The 15,674-nt window shown below is 35.4% G+C and overlaps 1 protein-coding gene across 4 annotated transcripts in view; it reads right to left on the bottom strand.

The window, feature by feature from the left end:
• The window catches only part of TMEM161B (transmembrane protein 161B), a 44,366-nt gene that overhangs the window by 14,641 nt on the left and 14,051 nt on the right, over positions 1-15,674 (bottom strand). For 3 of the 4 annotated variants that reach the window (XM_424528.8, XM_040655961.2, XM_040655962.2), the window contains 7 exons: positions 14,726-14,823; positions 13,167-13,323; positions 8,734-8,885; positions 8,172-8,232; positions 6,307-6,447; positions 2,352-2,465; positions 535-709 (listed from right to left, as the gene is read on the bottom strand). In XM_424528.8, coding sequence (XP_424528.4) covers positions 535-709; positions 2,352-2,465; positions 6,307-6,447; positions 8,172-8,232; positions 8,734-8,885; positions 13,167-13,323; positions 14,726-14,823 — 898 coding nt within the window. The remainder of the gene's footprint in view (positions 1-534; positions 710-2,351; positions 2,466-6,306; positions 6,448-8,171; positions 8,233-8,733; positions 8,886-13,166; positions 13,324-14,725; positions 14,824-15,674) is intronic. The other variant, XM_004949415.5, reaches the window with a different exon arrangement.

Here is a 15,674-nt window from a genome sequence, read left to right as displayed (position 1 = left end):
CATTTTGGACAGTAAGATGGGTAGTTTTGTTGCAAGGCCGGTACTTTCAGAGTGGTCTTAGGGAACTAAATTTATATTATCCCAAAAATATAACTAATCTATCTTAAATTTTGTCTCAATTTAGAGATTACAGTTCTGATTAGGTAGTAGTACTTTGCCCTTCTTTCCAAACTCAAATTCTCCATACTACTCCCACATTACAACAGTAAATTGCCACAGACAGTATGCACTCCACAGCTTATAACCATGTAACAGAAACAAGAGAAGCATACTGTCTGCCATGGTATTTTTAAAGAACACTTCACAACAGGATGTCTTCCAACAATGCATGAACAGTTTAAGATTATTTGCATAATACCATTATATCTCTGCATATTTTGGTTTACAGAATTTCTTAATAAGTGTTATCTCTGTAGGAAAAAGGTTCATTCAGGTTTCAGCCCTGGTGCCACAGAAGACACAACAAACTGGAAAAAAAGCAGACTAAAAAGAACAAGCACTCCAAATGTGTAACCTTAGTCCCCCTGTACTTACCATTTTTTGTAAATCTACTGTGCTTATTCTGCCAGCTTCCTTTTTCATCTGATCCACACTTTTCTGTGCTAAATTCAGATAGGCCTGCAAATGACTGCGCATCATAGCCAATCGTAAAGCACACAGCAGGATTATAATCCACAACCTCACTGTGTCAAATGTATCTTCCGACATTCTGTAGATTAAAAAGTAATGCATCTTTTGTAAAGAAATCTTCAGGCATGTGGTCAGAAATTCTTAATGCAAAATCCACAGTTACAAAGTTAATGTGCAAGTAAGTATTCATTTCCATCCATTTCTCTATGTACTATTACTACTTAGCAGCTCTATTACAGCATTAAATTCCACTTACTTTAGTACATTAGTGTGCAAACAATAACAGCTCTTGAATGACTGTATTTGAGTAATATACACAGAACATCACAAACTTTCAGGTAATTCCAGGTTTTGAGATAAAAACAGTTCTAGATAGCAAGTGGGAACCTCAGATGCCTTGGACACCTTGTTACAGCATGACCAACTATCATTTTAAGATACACTCAAAATGGAAGCAAAATAATCTGCATTTCCAAATTTTATGTAATAGACTAATGGCTACAAAATTGTGTTTAAATCATTTTTTAGATCTACAAGGGCTGCTCTGAAACTAATGCCTCCTATTTATTACGTTGGCTCACAATGTCAGAGGCAGATGTTGGTGACATGGAAGTAGAGGTTGAACCTTTCCACCAGCACTCCATTATATTTTGTTGCCATGAGACAGACAGCAGCAGAAGGGCAGTCTGACAAAAATGTATCTGATACAGAAAAGTGTATGAAGCAAAGGTGTGTCACTGAACTCCTCCATGCAGAAAAAAATTGACCCACTGACATTAATTGACACTTGCTGCATGTTTATGGAGACCAAACAGTGGAGGTGCCATGATGAGACAGCAGTTAGTATGCTCCAGCAGTGGCAACAGCAGTGTGGGAGACTAGCCATGTTCCAGACAGTCATGCAGATTTTTATGAGCACAGCATGCCGACTCTTCTTTATCAACAGTGAAAATGGATAACTGATGGTAGTAACTACACTGCAAAAGACTGTTTTGTAGCTGAGTATTTGCTCTATTAAACAGTGTTAGTGTGATATTTTTATTTGTTGTAGTTCCCATGGAAATAAATAGGAGGCATTACTTTCAGAGTGACCTACATATTAAGCAATAAAACTGATAGCCAAACATATCAATTATCTACCTACTCAATTACTATTGTTCTGATTTTCCTAGACTAAAAGCAATAAAAACAACCACCTATGCTGCTGAAAACAGTGTTTTATAATCCAGCATTACTTGTGAAAATTCTTCCATTTTTATGTTTTTAAGTATTTTATCTATTAATGAAGCAAAATTAACAGTGAAGCTATGCACTACATCTATGCATAGATTTTGAAACACTTCCCATTGTACTAAGAGCCTTAGGCCAGTTCTCATATCTATGTACCTCATTTGTCTTCAACACAACCACTCATTTCTTAAACCAATATGTAAGCTGTAAGGTTTTCAACAGCTGGTAGTGGGGTGGTACTCCAGACCTAGGAAAAACAACCCAGTAGTCTGCCAAAGAGATGCCAGCACATAGTGGCTCTTCTAGAACCATCATCTATGCACTGCGATTCATTCTCCCTCTGAGACAGATGAGCTCTAAAATACATACTTTTGATGACAAAAACTGTACAATTTTTAGTCTTTCACACTGCTAAACTTTCAGAGGGCACTACTTAGACTGATAGCTTTACACTCAGTAACCCCAGAAAGAATTTTTAAAGGGAATCTTACAAAGGTATGCTCTCTTTGCCCAAAGGTGGGTTCATAATGTAGTCCTTAGTGATTGGTTTTACCCACAGAAGAACCATAAATAAAGGTGCCAAGAAGTTTATATGTAGCAGTGTTCTGAAAGAAGAAAAAAGGGAGGGGGAAGGAAGTTGTTAAATGCAAACAATTACCATACTCTTGAAATTGGCAATATAGACTCAAAAAGATAAGTCCAAGTTTTAATATAGTTGAAAGGTAAATAATGAGATTACTTCTCTGTTTTTAAAATTATAACTTACATTTCAACAAAATAGCATTATTGCATACTGTGAAACCACAATGACTGTAGTTTTAAAAGTGCTCTTTGAAATAGTTCTTTTTCCAGACACTTTAACAATCTAATCAAAGGAACTAACTACATGCACTGTATCACACTATAGAAAAGACAGCTGTTAAAAAATTCCATACTATAGCATAACACCAAACTGCAGTAGCTTTTACAGTTCTAATCTAGGCAGTCAGCATTTTAGATGGGTAACATATCATTAAGATTTTTTTGCTTTATGAAAAAGGTACTCAGATTAATTTCCACTGTCTATACAAACCAGGGGAAACTTGCATTCAATTAAAGATACTAACAAAAAAAATACATTGTTTAAAAAGCACAGTATAAAACTACACTGTCTATACTGTTAATTTAAAAGGAACTCTGCGTACAGAACAGTAGATTTAAAAAAAGAAAATATTATTCTGGAGTTTTTTCTGAAAGTAACATATTTCTTTTATTCCTCCCATGGAACAGTCTAAAGCCCATATCCCAATCGGTTTACAATTCTCAAATAAAATAAGAACAATTGACACTTCATCCTGTAATCTGCTATTTTTTTGCCAGTGCAATGCTTCATCTCTAACAGAACTGGCTCGTCTACAGAGCCATCTCCAAAGACAGTTCTTCTGAACTATTAAAAAAAAAAATGAGGTAACCAAAAGTTATTCTGAAATACTGTACTGATTTCAAATAATCAAGCTTGCTAAACTCATTCTATACTCACTAAAAAGTTAGAATGTTTCAGAAGATGTTATTGCATCACTTAAACCATTGGTTTCAGATGAAGAAATAAGCACCGTAAGTTCTCAAGTATCGCTAGGGAGCACAACAGCACCAAAGAGCAGTCCAGATCATCTCAGTAGCTTGTGAAAACATTTCACTTGTGCTTCTAATTAAAGATATCCTACTGAGTTAATGGACTGGAATGTACCAAACAGTGGCAAGATTCCCTTTCTGTTTATCTGTGCAGAAGGAAAATGGCTGAAGGATTCTTTTAACAGATTCTGGAAAATGATTGTAGGAAAATTGTACAAATTAAGACAACTTCAAAATACATACAAAGAAGGATACTGCTCACAATTAAAATCAAACTAACAAAATTAAAAGTTACATTATTTTTCTCCTATTTTTATCTAAAATTTTTCCCCTGTATATACATCTGTGGAAGAATAACGTTAATTATTTCAACCGCACTATTCAAGTGGTAGCTAGTTCATCTACTTATGGGGGTTGTCACTGTTTTCTATAAGTCCCCCATTTTATAACTATGGCTTGTCCTCTCTGGTTTCTTTTACCAAGTATAATCTTATATTTGACTGCAAAGAAAGGCATTGTTTTCCTACACCCAATTTAGAGAGTTTTGCATCAGTTATAGTCATCCTCATTTACTACACCCTTTAGTCACTGCCAGATAACTGCAAACACTAAGGAATGATCTGCTCACTGACAAAAACACATCACAAAGAGCAAATACTGATCTCTTTAGGCCCACTGAAAACTATCAGTGATGACTCTTAGTTTTTAACTTCATTACCTATTTACACTGCTGACTGATCAAGTTTTAATCCATTCAACAGTATGAGATTTTTGTTTGTTTTATATTTTTTGGCCTGAATAGTCAAAATATTAGTAGACTTATGAAAAAATTTGCTTGATGCTGCATAATGTTATCTCCAACAATCAGATCTAACATCCCGTAAACATCACAAGATTTATTTTTCAAAACTTCATACCAGTAATTATCAATTGACTTTTTAGATCTTATTAATCAGTTCTATTTCAGAAATTTTATATTCCTGCAGAGAATCTCACATTCAAAGATCAAGGAATATGCTGGAAAATTACAATGTAGTAAAAATAGAAAAGGAACAAGAAATTTTAGAATATTTATACACATAAAAATGAAAAAAATGAGCACTTTATTTGCCTGAAAAGAATAGATTAAGAGTTGGCCACAGCCTACATATAGACAGAAAATTAACAGCAGATAAAGCAGTAGCCAAGAGCCTGCAGCTCTAACTGCATGCATTCAACTATAAAGAGCTCAAATCTAATACAAAGTACTTAGTTAAAAATTTACCAAGAGTGACAGACTCAATTTAAACACAACTAACTTTTAAGTTGAGCACTTTTCAGAAAAATCAGATTTCGGTTTATGCCTAAATAATAATATCCAAAAACATAATCATCAAATGGTTTGGGTCGGAAGGGACCTTTAAGATCACATTGTTCCAACGCCCCTGCTATAGGCACGGAGACGTCCCACTAGACTGGGTTGCTCACAGCCCCGTCCAGCCCAGCCTTGAATGCTTCCAAGGAGGGACCATCCGCAGCCTGCCTGGGCAACCTGTTACAGTGTCTCATGATCCTCACAGTAAAGAATTCCCTCCTCATATATAGTCTAAATCTACTCTCTTCCAGTTTAAAACCATTTCCTCGCTTCTGTTGCTACATGCCCTTATAAGAAGTCCCTCCCCAACTTTCCTGTAGGCCCCCTTCAGGTACTGGAAGGCCACTATAATGTCTCCTTGGAGCCTTCTCTTCTTCAGGCTGAAGAGCCCCACCCCCTCAGCCTGTCCTCATGGAGGAGATACTACAGCCCTCTGATCGTCTTCATGGCCCTCCTCTGGACCCACTCCAACAGCTCCACGTCCTTCTTGTACTGGGGGTCCCAGAACGGGACACAGTACTCCAGATGGGGTCTCACAAGAGCAGATAAGAGGGGCACAATCACTTCCCTCGACCTGCTGGTCACATGATGTTTCTCCTAGCAAAGTGGCCAGACTAAATCATCACAATGACCCACACTGTAACATCTATGTATTAAATATCAGTGGTCAAGACCTACGAAAGGCATTTGGTGCTCTTCACTGAACAAGAGAAAGCTGAAAAAAAAACCAGTTAAATCTAAGAAAACATTTTACTGCTCAAGAGCAGCTGCAAAATACAGTGATCCTTTAAATTCATACTAACATCTGACTTTTAAAAATATTCTGGATCATAATGCAAGAAGCACAGAAATATTGGAAAATGAAGTATTATATGCTAATTTCTAAATCTACTAACAGAAGTTTTCATTGAGTTTTAGTTTCACTTTAAACATTTTTCCAGTTTACTGCCAGTTTTCTGAGGCTATTTCTTCCTTCCATCCCCCCCCCGCCCTTTTTTTTTTTTTTTTAGTTGTATTTTTTGTGGGGTTTTTTGTTATTGCTGCTGTTGTTGTCTGTATTTGCCTCTGGATCTTCCCCTACATTTATCAACAACAACATGATGCTCACCTATCGGGCTACTGAGGAAAATAAAAAAGTCTATGGTTGTATGTCTTCTTCCAGTTAACTGAACTTCCCAAGAAACATGACTGAGGAAAGAAAGCATTATGTAGAAACATTCCTTGTGGTGCTCTCACAGGAGGAAAGGAAAGAAATGTTCCTATAACTGGGACTCTAGTCACAAGGCAAAGAACGAAAGACTGTCAGAGCACAGGTTGACCAGAAAGAGGCAGGTGGCAAGTCTGCTTGAGATACAAAATGCAGGCAGCAGCAGAAGTCTTAGTCACTACCTTCATGTTGGAATAGTTCATTTTGTTTATTTCCAGACAACAAAGATTTAAGACTGAGTAGCATATACCTATGTGCATATATTTTTTCTTACTGTGTTATTTTTTCTGTTGCTAAATTCAGAGCATCCAGATGCATTTGAGCCAGTCGCAAGCCAGGGAATGTCAAAAAAGCACCAATAAGTGAACACAAAACAGCCAGGAACAATTTGAAGGTTAGTTTAGACACAGGACCCCTAAAAGAAAAGAGAGGAAATAAGCATTTTCTTGAGGAGGAAGTGAATGGGCAGGGTATCAGTGATTACTTTCAATTCAACAGTATCTAATATTTACTCAAAAAGCAAAAAGTATTTACAGTTTTACTCTGGAATACCAGCATCATTGCAACTCATCCAGGCACCAAAACAAAAAAAAAGTCATCTGTTTATTTAACAAAATGAACAGAAAACCTTCCTACAAAAAAAACTTCCTATAGCAAAAAACCTCCTATAAGATGTTAAATTTGTTAGTACAGTAAAACAAAAAAAGAATAATTTATACTGCAATTAACAACTATTTGTATCATAAAAAAGCTACCAGAATGAAGTCAGTGGTTGTTTTTTTTAAGAGAACAGATATATCACAATTTTAAATTTTCAGAGTCAAAATTAATGTTTTTTAAATTATATGCTAGCTGCATTCTACTTCTATCCATTAAGAAGCTTTGTCAAGCTTATTACTTCAAATTTCCCACAGATTTATCAAACACATACATGTATCTAATTAGTTGTGTCTCTTCCAAGTAGCCAATATTGGGTTTTTTTAATTAATTATGCATTACATCACAATTACTGAAAAAAGTATCAAGGATTAAATGAATTATGGAATTAATAAACACTGAATTACACACATACATACACACAAAAAAAAAATCAAATGACATAACAGATTAAAGAGGAACAAAAACAATTCTAGTTATCCATGTAAGCTTCAGACTTGTTAGTCCACAACCTCAAACTACCAAGAGACACCGCTGTCTACTCAATCGTTCCTATGAACAGCCAAAGCACTGCAAAAGTTTAAAAATAAAGGAATGTTAACAGCAAAATTAATAAAGAAGTTAGTAAAGTCAAAATAGCTTAGGTAAAATGGAGCAAAGAAAGGTTAAGAAATACATGGGATTCAGTTAAGGGTTTCTCTGATATTCCTACCTAAAAAATGATATATTTTCTAAGTAGGCATATTAGAAAGATCTGTTCCACAGAAATTAAGAAATTCTGTAACTTTGGCACAATTCTTGAGAACTCCCAAGTCAGAAATTGGAAGCTTATCCCTCAGAGTAAGGGTACACTCCATAATACATGTGACAGCACATGTGTAAGAGTCCATTTCACAATATGCAAAGGCTATCTATGATAGTGATTGTCTACACAAGTAATATAACAAGCAATGGCACACTCCTTTCATAGCCCATGCAAAACTTGAGATATCCTGTAGCAAGCAGATGTATTTGTGAAAGAGGAAAATACTACAGAACTTGAAGATGTGACCAGAAGCCAAAATTTACTCCTAAAGCCAACTTCATCGCAAGCTCCATCTGAAGTGTCTGAAGCTTTTTTGCACATTCATCCTCTTACATAACATACAAACACCAAAAAGACACTTTTCTGTTTTAAATAGTCCCTTCAACACTGCAAAGATTGCTTAAGAACTGCCATGAAAATTATATTTATACTTCTGAATTTATTTTTTTAAATGCTACAGCCAAACTGCCAGGGTAGAACTATATCTAAATTAAAGAGAAAACAAAGATAGTTCAAAGTATTGATAGATTATTCTCATTAATACACCTCTTCACATTTTTTGAGATTGTAAGCATATACAACAGCACAATATGCTAGACAAATGCTTGCTAAGAAAATCCAAGTGGTTCAGTTATAAATGCAAACACAATGTAGAACAGTGTATTTCCAGGACTTACTGGGATTCCAAACCCTGCTTTTCAAGAAACTGCATAGCACTTTCTGAGAAATTTGAGAATCCTGCGGAGACACATACATTATATGTACTTTATCACAGTATAAACAATCCTCCCCCCTCTCTCCCCCCCAAGTAAAATGCTACATAACAATAAATCTTTTGAAAAGCATTCATATGCTAGGATAATTTTGACACACTAATTACTATGCCACAGTGCAATAAAACTTGGATATTAACAGTCTTTGAAAGTAACTATTTGATACTTGAACATTTCATGAACATTAATGGAATTAACATTGACTCTTCCTGACCAAGTACCTCACAATGCAAGGCAAAACAGGTTAAAAATAAAACTGAAAGGCAAATGTAAACAAAAAAACAAGGCATTTTATGTATCTTAAAATAAAGCAGGGAAAATAACAGAATATCCTCCAGAAATAGTGTATCACATAACAATGTTAAAATTAACACATATATTCTCAAAAATATCTAAAAGACCTGAAATAAATCTTTCTGGTCACGCAATAAATAAGACTGTTGCAAATACTAAAGAAGGGAGTTACCTGATTCCAGTCCAAACTCTAGATAGTTTTCTGTCACAATCAAAATTGCCATTGCTTTCACAAAGAAGAAAAAGCCAAATGTGACACAGACTGATCTTTCACCTCCTTCCTCTACTTTGAAATAATGAGTGGTCAGTGAAAACAGTACCTTACTACACAAGAAAAAGGTCAAGGAAAATTAAATTAGAAAAATAACAATATTTAAGAATTACAAAGCTGCATTTTGATCATCTACACTAAGGCTGTTCTATGATGTCCCAATCCTAGGTTAAAGGACAGTGTAAAGCAATGATAAAAAAAAATATGTAGCTAGGAACATGCTTGTCTGCAATACAGTTTTAATTCAGGCTTACTTACTGTCAATTGCAGCAATATTCCCTACCATGGGTTATCTTATCTTAATTATAGTATATAAGAATATCTTATCTGGCTGAAATTGCCAGAGAGGTGGTGGATGCCCTATCCCCAAAGACATTTGAAGTCAGCCTGGACTGGGCTCTGAGCAACTTGATCTAGCTGTAGATGTCCACATTAATTGCAGGGGAGTTGGACTAGGTGACCTTTAAAAGCCTCTTCCAATTCTAACGATTCTAGGATTCTATGAAAAGAGCACAATAGCAGTATTTGATAGAGCATATTCTCAGCTACAAAACACTATTTTTCAACAAAGTCACCACCATTAGTTATGTATTTTTGCCAGCAGTGGAACAGCCTGCATGCTATGCTCAGAACAATCTGCACCAGCAGAAGTGATGGCTGTGACTGTCAACACTGCTAAAACACACCATCACCCCTCACTGTGTTCACATACACTGTTTGGTCTCCATAACATTCAGCAGTCATTAGTTAATGTCAGTGGGTGCTGTTCTGCAGGAAGTAATTCTCTGACACACCTTTGCTTCATAAGCAATTTCATGTCAGACATCCTTTGTCAGACTGCTCCTCTGATGCCCTCTGTCACACAGCAACATGTAAAGGGATGCTGGTACGAACGTTCAGCCTCTATGATCATACTACCACCATCTGCCTGTGACATCGTGGCCCAACGTAACAGGAGCAGCCCACATTAGTAGTGACATCATTCTGCATCCATGTTCTCAACCGAAATTAGTCAACCAAATTTTTCCAACACTTAAGTCATGACGAATCACTTCTGGCCCTGACGCTCTGAATTACTAAATACTTTTATAGATTTTAGAAGAGTTTCAGCAACACTGAGGCCTGATATCATAACACAAGAACACAGAAGTTTTCTTCTCAAATCACAAGGATTGTTTCATCAGTACCACAGTGTATATCACTCATTGCACAAACCCCCTTCATCCCAGCTGTAAAGCTAGGAATAAGTCACATTAATATGTTTATCTAAGTGTTAGCTCTAATATAACAAGTTTAGAATGTGCTGCTCAGTACTACAGACTTCTGTATCACCACCTAGCCTCTCAGACTGGGCAATGGTCACAATGCTTCATTCCATTAGTCCAGGAACCATACAGTCAAATAAGGTCAAGCTCTGTTAAATAGCAGGGAACAGTGATTTCACCAGGATTTCCACAAAATCACCTACTCTGCAGAGAAGCCTCCCTTAAAAGTAAGGTCTGTTTCATACTATGTGAAAAATAACAATCAAGCAAACAAAAAACCAAAAACCCAGTAAATACAAGTTCTATAAAGTGGCACAAGACTAGTCCTAACTAGTAAATATCCTTTGTACTACTAATGAATGACCTACTACCAGGTTACAAATTACACATTCTATTGTATTATCTCTAAAACTATCCAAAAGATGTCCTTTTTTTCTGAACAAATTAAAACCCTTAGAATTTAGGCCTCACTGTTTGACAACACATTAAAAACAAAGGGGCACTCTTGTATTCAAGTTTTTTGTTTCCCAAGATTTGTTTTTGAAGGTTTTGTCCTACATACAAGGCCATTCTTCCCCTGACTTTTCCAGATTTGCTTGTTTTAAGAAGTGTCTTATGAACCTTAAATTTTAATTTCTCTTTCACTTTTTCTAACTCCTACAAGCTATCCTAACTCCTACAAGAAATCCTTAACAATTATCTCCGAAGTATATTATTACAAAAAAAACTCAGAAGAATACTGGTTCTTTAGCTAATACATACCCAGGTGCAAAAATATTAAAACATGAAGTTAACTGTTAAGTTACTAAATAAAATTTAGCTTCTAGCTTCTGATTGTTTGCCTTTAATCCTATCCTATCTGATCTTACAATTTAAAAAGTACTTTTACACATCATGTCAATATGTGCACCAAACTTAGTTTTCACCTAGTAATAAAGGTTCTTTCACACAGAAAAATTTGCTTCCAACAATGGACAAGAATCACCTGTTCATCCCCATAGCAGAACTTACATTTGAAATCTGACATATAATTATGGGATTTGATAATGTATTTGAAGATGTTTAGGGTGTGAAATGTGCTTCATGCCAGTACTTTGAGAAACCAGAAATTAACTGCTCTTTGTCGTATCAACTCTAACACAAAAAAAACTCCGCCTCTGCCATTCTTCTCTTTCTGTCATGTAGGAAGGTTGGTGAGAAAATACAACTAATGTGCTTCTAACATGCAGGAAACACTCACTCTGTTATAATCTCCTTCAGGTCCCAGTATGCAATGAGACCTCAAGTGCTTGAGCTAGAACAGGACAAAACCAAAAATGGTGGTTTAGGCTCAGTTTATCTAAGAACAGCAGGTCAGAAAGAAGCAATCAGAAAAAGACCTTAAAATTACTTGTATGTTTATACTACTCAGACAGAAAGCTTGCGCTGCCATGTAACTTAATATTTTTAAATTTCTACAATTGGTTTTGCTCGGAATTGATGACTAAATGAAAGCAGTAATTAGGACCGCCTTGAAACACCACTCTTAAGAATTGAACATTGCAATCTTCTTTCCTATGAAATCTATGCCAATATATAATTCACAACTCCATTCCACTGAAAGTCGCAACCACAGTAATATTATTTAAGCTCGTTATGACCAAGGTCTAAAAGAGGAAGCAAATAGGGCACTGCCACCAATAAACTTAACAGTGTATAAAACTGGTTGGTTTTTTTTTTTTTCAGATTGAGGTTAATGTTCTCATAATGAGAATGAGGTTAATGAATTTATGGGAGTCAAAAGAGTTGGTTTTTATCAACCATTTCTTAAGCAGTGGCTGTTTCTCTCTGCTAAGATTCCTGACTTTGCTTAACCAAATAACAACATAAAAAAAGGGTGCCTAGTTACACAGCTATAACATCATTAAAAGTGCACAAGAGCTAGATGCTGATTTTCCTGTCACTGTGCAGCAGATCAGAAAACAACCTTCTGGTCTGTGCATCTGACAATACAAGTCAATCAAAAAAAATCCTGGTCTGGAAACAAGTTACTGCCAGCCATTTATTTCCTCAACTTAATCAACTCTGTCACCTAACAAGTTCATACTCACGACCAGGGAAATTATGCATTTCTCTTATACTTCAGGCTAGTCAGAAAAGGAGTTTGTCCTTACTGAAAAGGCACAGAGGAGTAAATTTTGAATATACGTTATATCTAACTAAGCACTTGATTTGTTTGTCAGTTGTTGAGGCAGCAAAGGAGTTGCACAGCTTTATTTTCCATCTCCTCTCTCCATAACCTACACTCCTCAAGAACCTTATTTGATTCTTTTGCTTCATCACCTCTCCTATCTTTAAAAGGCAACTTTCCTCTCCAAAGTCCATGCCTGTTCTGTGGAAATTAATTATAGTGAAATGATCCACTGTCTTCTCTACCAAATGCAAACAGAACAGCTGCGTCTTTTTATGGTTCAGTATTGCTCGTTTCCTGAAATACTGTTTCTTTCATTTCCAGAAGAGAATGTTGCTTTTCACAGATCACTGAAAACACAGTACCATTTCAGCTCCTACAACTGTCTGTACATTTTATTTTGCACTGAATCTAAAAAAAATTATAAAGTTTTGAATTCTAAAGTTATGAATTCTTGCATTCATCTTTGCAACAAATGATGATTTACATTATTGTATTACTTAGTTCAGGAAGTATGAGGCTAAACATAACAGAAAAGCAAGGCAGTAAATTGCACGCTTCTTCAAAAATTACAAATAATCTGTATGGACAGCAATGTTTGACTGCCAGGCTGGGCAAATATTAGTTCAGAACAGCTACACACTACATTAATTCTATGTTCACATAGCTGTATTTTTTCTATAAATGGTTTGGTATAAATGTTTATAAGCTACTTATATCAAACACATACAAAAAAGCATGTTACAGCATATATATTACCTGAAAATGATACTAGCTTATACGATTATTTTTCTAAATGGTAAATATTTATGTATTCTCTAAAACAACAATAGAGAGCTTTCTATGAATTGCAGCATGACGGAACTGGTAGAATGATATAAGAAAACAGAAAAGGATACACTGCAAAAGCCAAGACAAGTAGACACCATACTACGCTGATATTCATTTCTTGTGAGGGCTTCACAATGCTGTAATATGCTTCGGTCACCACATACACAACTGTAGCTGCAACAGTGAAATCCACCAGCCACTGATATTCTGGAAAGTAATGCAATGCTGAAAAATACAAGTTTGCAAACGTTATAGCTGTGATATTTTTAAGGCAATTACTGTCATATACAGAATACAATAACAATTAAAATTGTTTTCAAGTAACTGATCTAGATATAACCAGATTATTGAAGTTAAGAGCATCAACAACAAAAATGCCACATTTTTTTTTCCTATTCAACAACCTCTCCTTTTAATTTGTACTTCTCTCTTCACCTCTGTGAATATTCTGGGTTGGTATGAAGCAATTTTATAAGGCTACAAGATTTTATTTAGAATCTCAGCTTTTACACATTAACCTAATTAACTCAAAGATCATAACTAGTTAACATCTCAATATCATGATAAAAAATGGCTCTCCCCTTTAGTTATAGTTCTAGGTAAGGATTCAAGATTAAAAGGCTACTAGCTATCACTTTATATAAATAATATATATTTATATATTCTCTTAAAAAAAATCTAAGCCATTCAGAGTTTGCTCAACATTATTAACATCTCCTGCACAGCAATAAACCACTGACTCCACCTAAAAATTCTGATAACCATATTGGCAGGCTGGGTTATTTACAAAGAGGGAGCTGCTGGCAAGTGTGAAGAACAATTCATGACAACAAAGCCCAGCCTGTCCCTCCCAGACAGCACCTTACCTAGATCAAGAGAGTTAAAAAGCCACAAAACACTATGCAGCATTTGTCTGCTGACTATGAGACACCTGATGACAAACATAGGATATTGGTTAAATTCAGGTATTTCCAAGTCCTATACTTACTTTGAAATAATAATTTTGTTTGATCTAACATGCTTGTATGCATAGCTCTTTAAAAACAGTTAAATCTTCAGTTGCATTCATATCCATAAACACTCGGGAAGACACTTATGCTTCTGTATGTGCATATGAAAATGTAAATAAGGAAATATATAGCATATGTGCATAGAAAAGTCTTAGGTTACATACGTAAAGAAAATTGGTCATCATCAAGGAATCAAATATTATGATTTTAAAAAATAAGCAACTTTCAAAACATTTAACATTGCTTATTTCTGCACTGTCATTTTTAGTACCTAAGCATTTTAAGTCAGTTTCATCTGTGTAGGTCTAGGTTTCAATGCAATAGTACATTTCCTATTTTAAGCCAGCAGAAAGCGTATGTTTCAACATCTGTCAGTTACCATCTTCTCGTACAAAGCTATGATCTCTGTTTCAAATACACTGTGATGTGATCCTTTCCGTGTTGTCTCATACTGCTCTGGGTGCCTGGCTGCAACAATTTTTGCAATCTCATTTAACACTCTTTATATTGGTTGACAATAAAAAAGATATTCCAGAATTTACTGCAAATAAATACTTGGTAAAAAATACCAGGATATATTTGACATACTGCATCACTGTCAGCATCCTTATTCTTACCGATAGTGTCCCTTTCAGTCACAGACTTTGTTTCCAGATGAAGATCGATATCTTTTGGAATGGTTAAAGGTTTGTTTTCAATGTGACCATTGTATTTTCTGTAACAAAAAATACATACATAGATAAATAAAATAAACATAGATTCCACAAAATCAACTTTTTCTTTGTATGTATAACATTTCAAATTTAAGAAGAGTGCAGACTGCTCTTCCCTTAAATGCAAACACTTGTTTTGTTTGCTAAAAGCAATAATTCAACTTTAAAGAGTTAAGAAACAACAAGGCATGCCACCAATTACTGGGCTTATCTTGTAACGTTCTAATACACTACGATAGTTACACACATTGGTCTAAGTAGCTTCTACATGCTGTATCCTAGTCATGCATTAAGACAGGAGCTGGTGGGTACTGTTTACTCCGTTGCACTGTTAGATGGAAATCTGCAGTGATCTAATAAGTAACCTCAGCCTCAACAGTTCAGTTATATGAGTACCACTATAGAGAAAAATGCATCTGCCCCGCCAAACAAATATCTCGAAGAAAATCCAAGCTGAAGTCACACTTTCCAAATGAAGTCTAGGCAAAGTTCCAAACCCACTCCCCCCAAAAAATCAGATTTCCCAAGATAGCATTAGGCTTTTAAGTTTGTCGCCTAAGCTAGATTAACCTAGATCCTTGAAAGATGTATCCTATCAGCCATCAATAAAAGAACTGTAAGGCAGTTTTCTAATTTAAAAGATGCCTGCAGAAATGGCTTTGACCTATTTCAATTCACATCCTCTTGTGAAAAAAGTAAAAACAATTATCACTGTATGAATAGCAATCCTAGAGATACAGTAGACCTCGAAAAGAAATAATACATCATGCTCTTTTGGAGGAAACAGACAAAAACATGTATACTCAGATGCTGAGACAGGGTTCAAAAACCAGGTTACTGGTTTTAGCCATTC

This window comes from Gallus gallus, chromosome Z (assembly GCF_016699485.2).
Source record: "Gallus gallus isolate bGalGal1 chromosome Z, bGalGal1.mat.broiler.GRCg7b, whole genome shotgun sequence".
NCBI lineage: Eukaryota > Metazoa > Chordata > Aves > Galliformes > Phasianidae > Gallus > Gallus gallus.
This window is presented reverse-complemented; position numbering and strand designations above follow the sequence as displayed.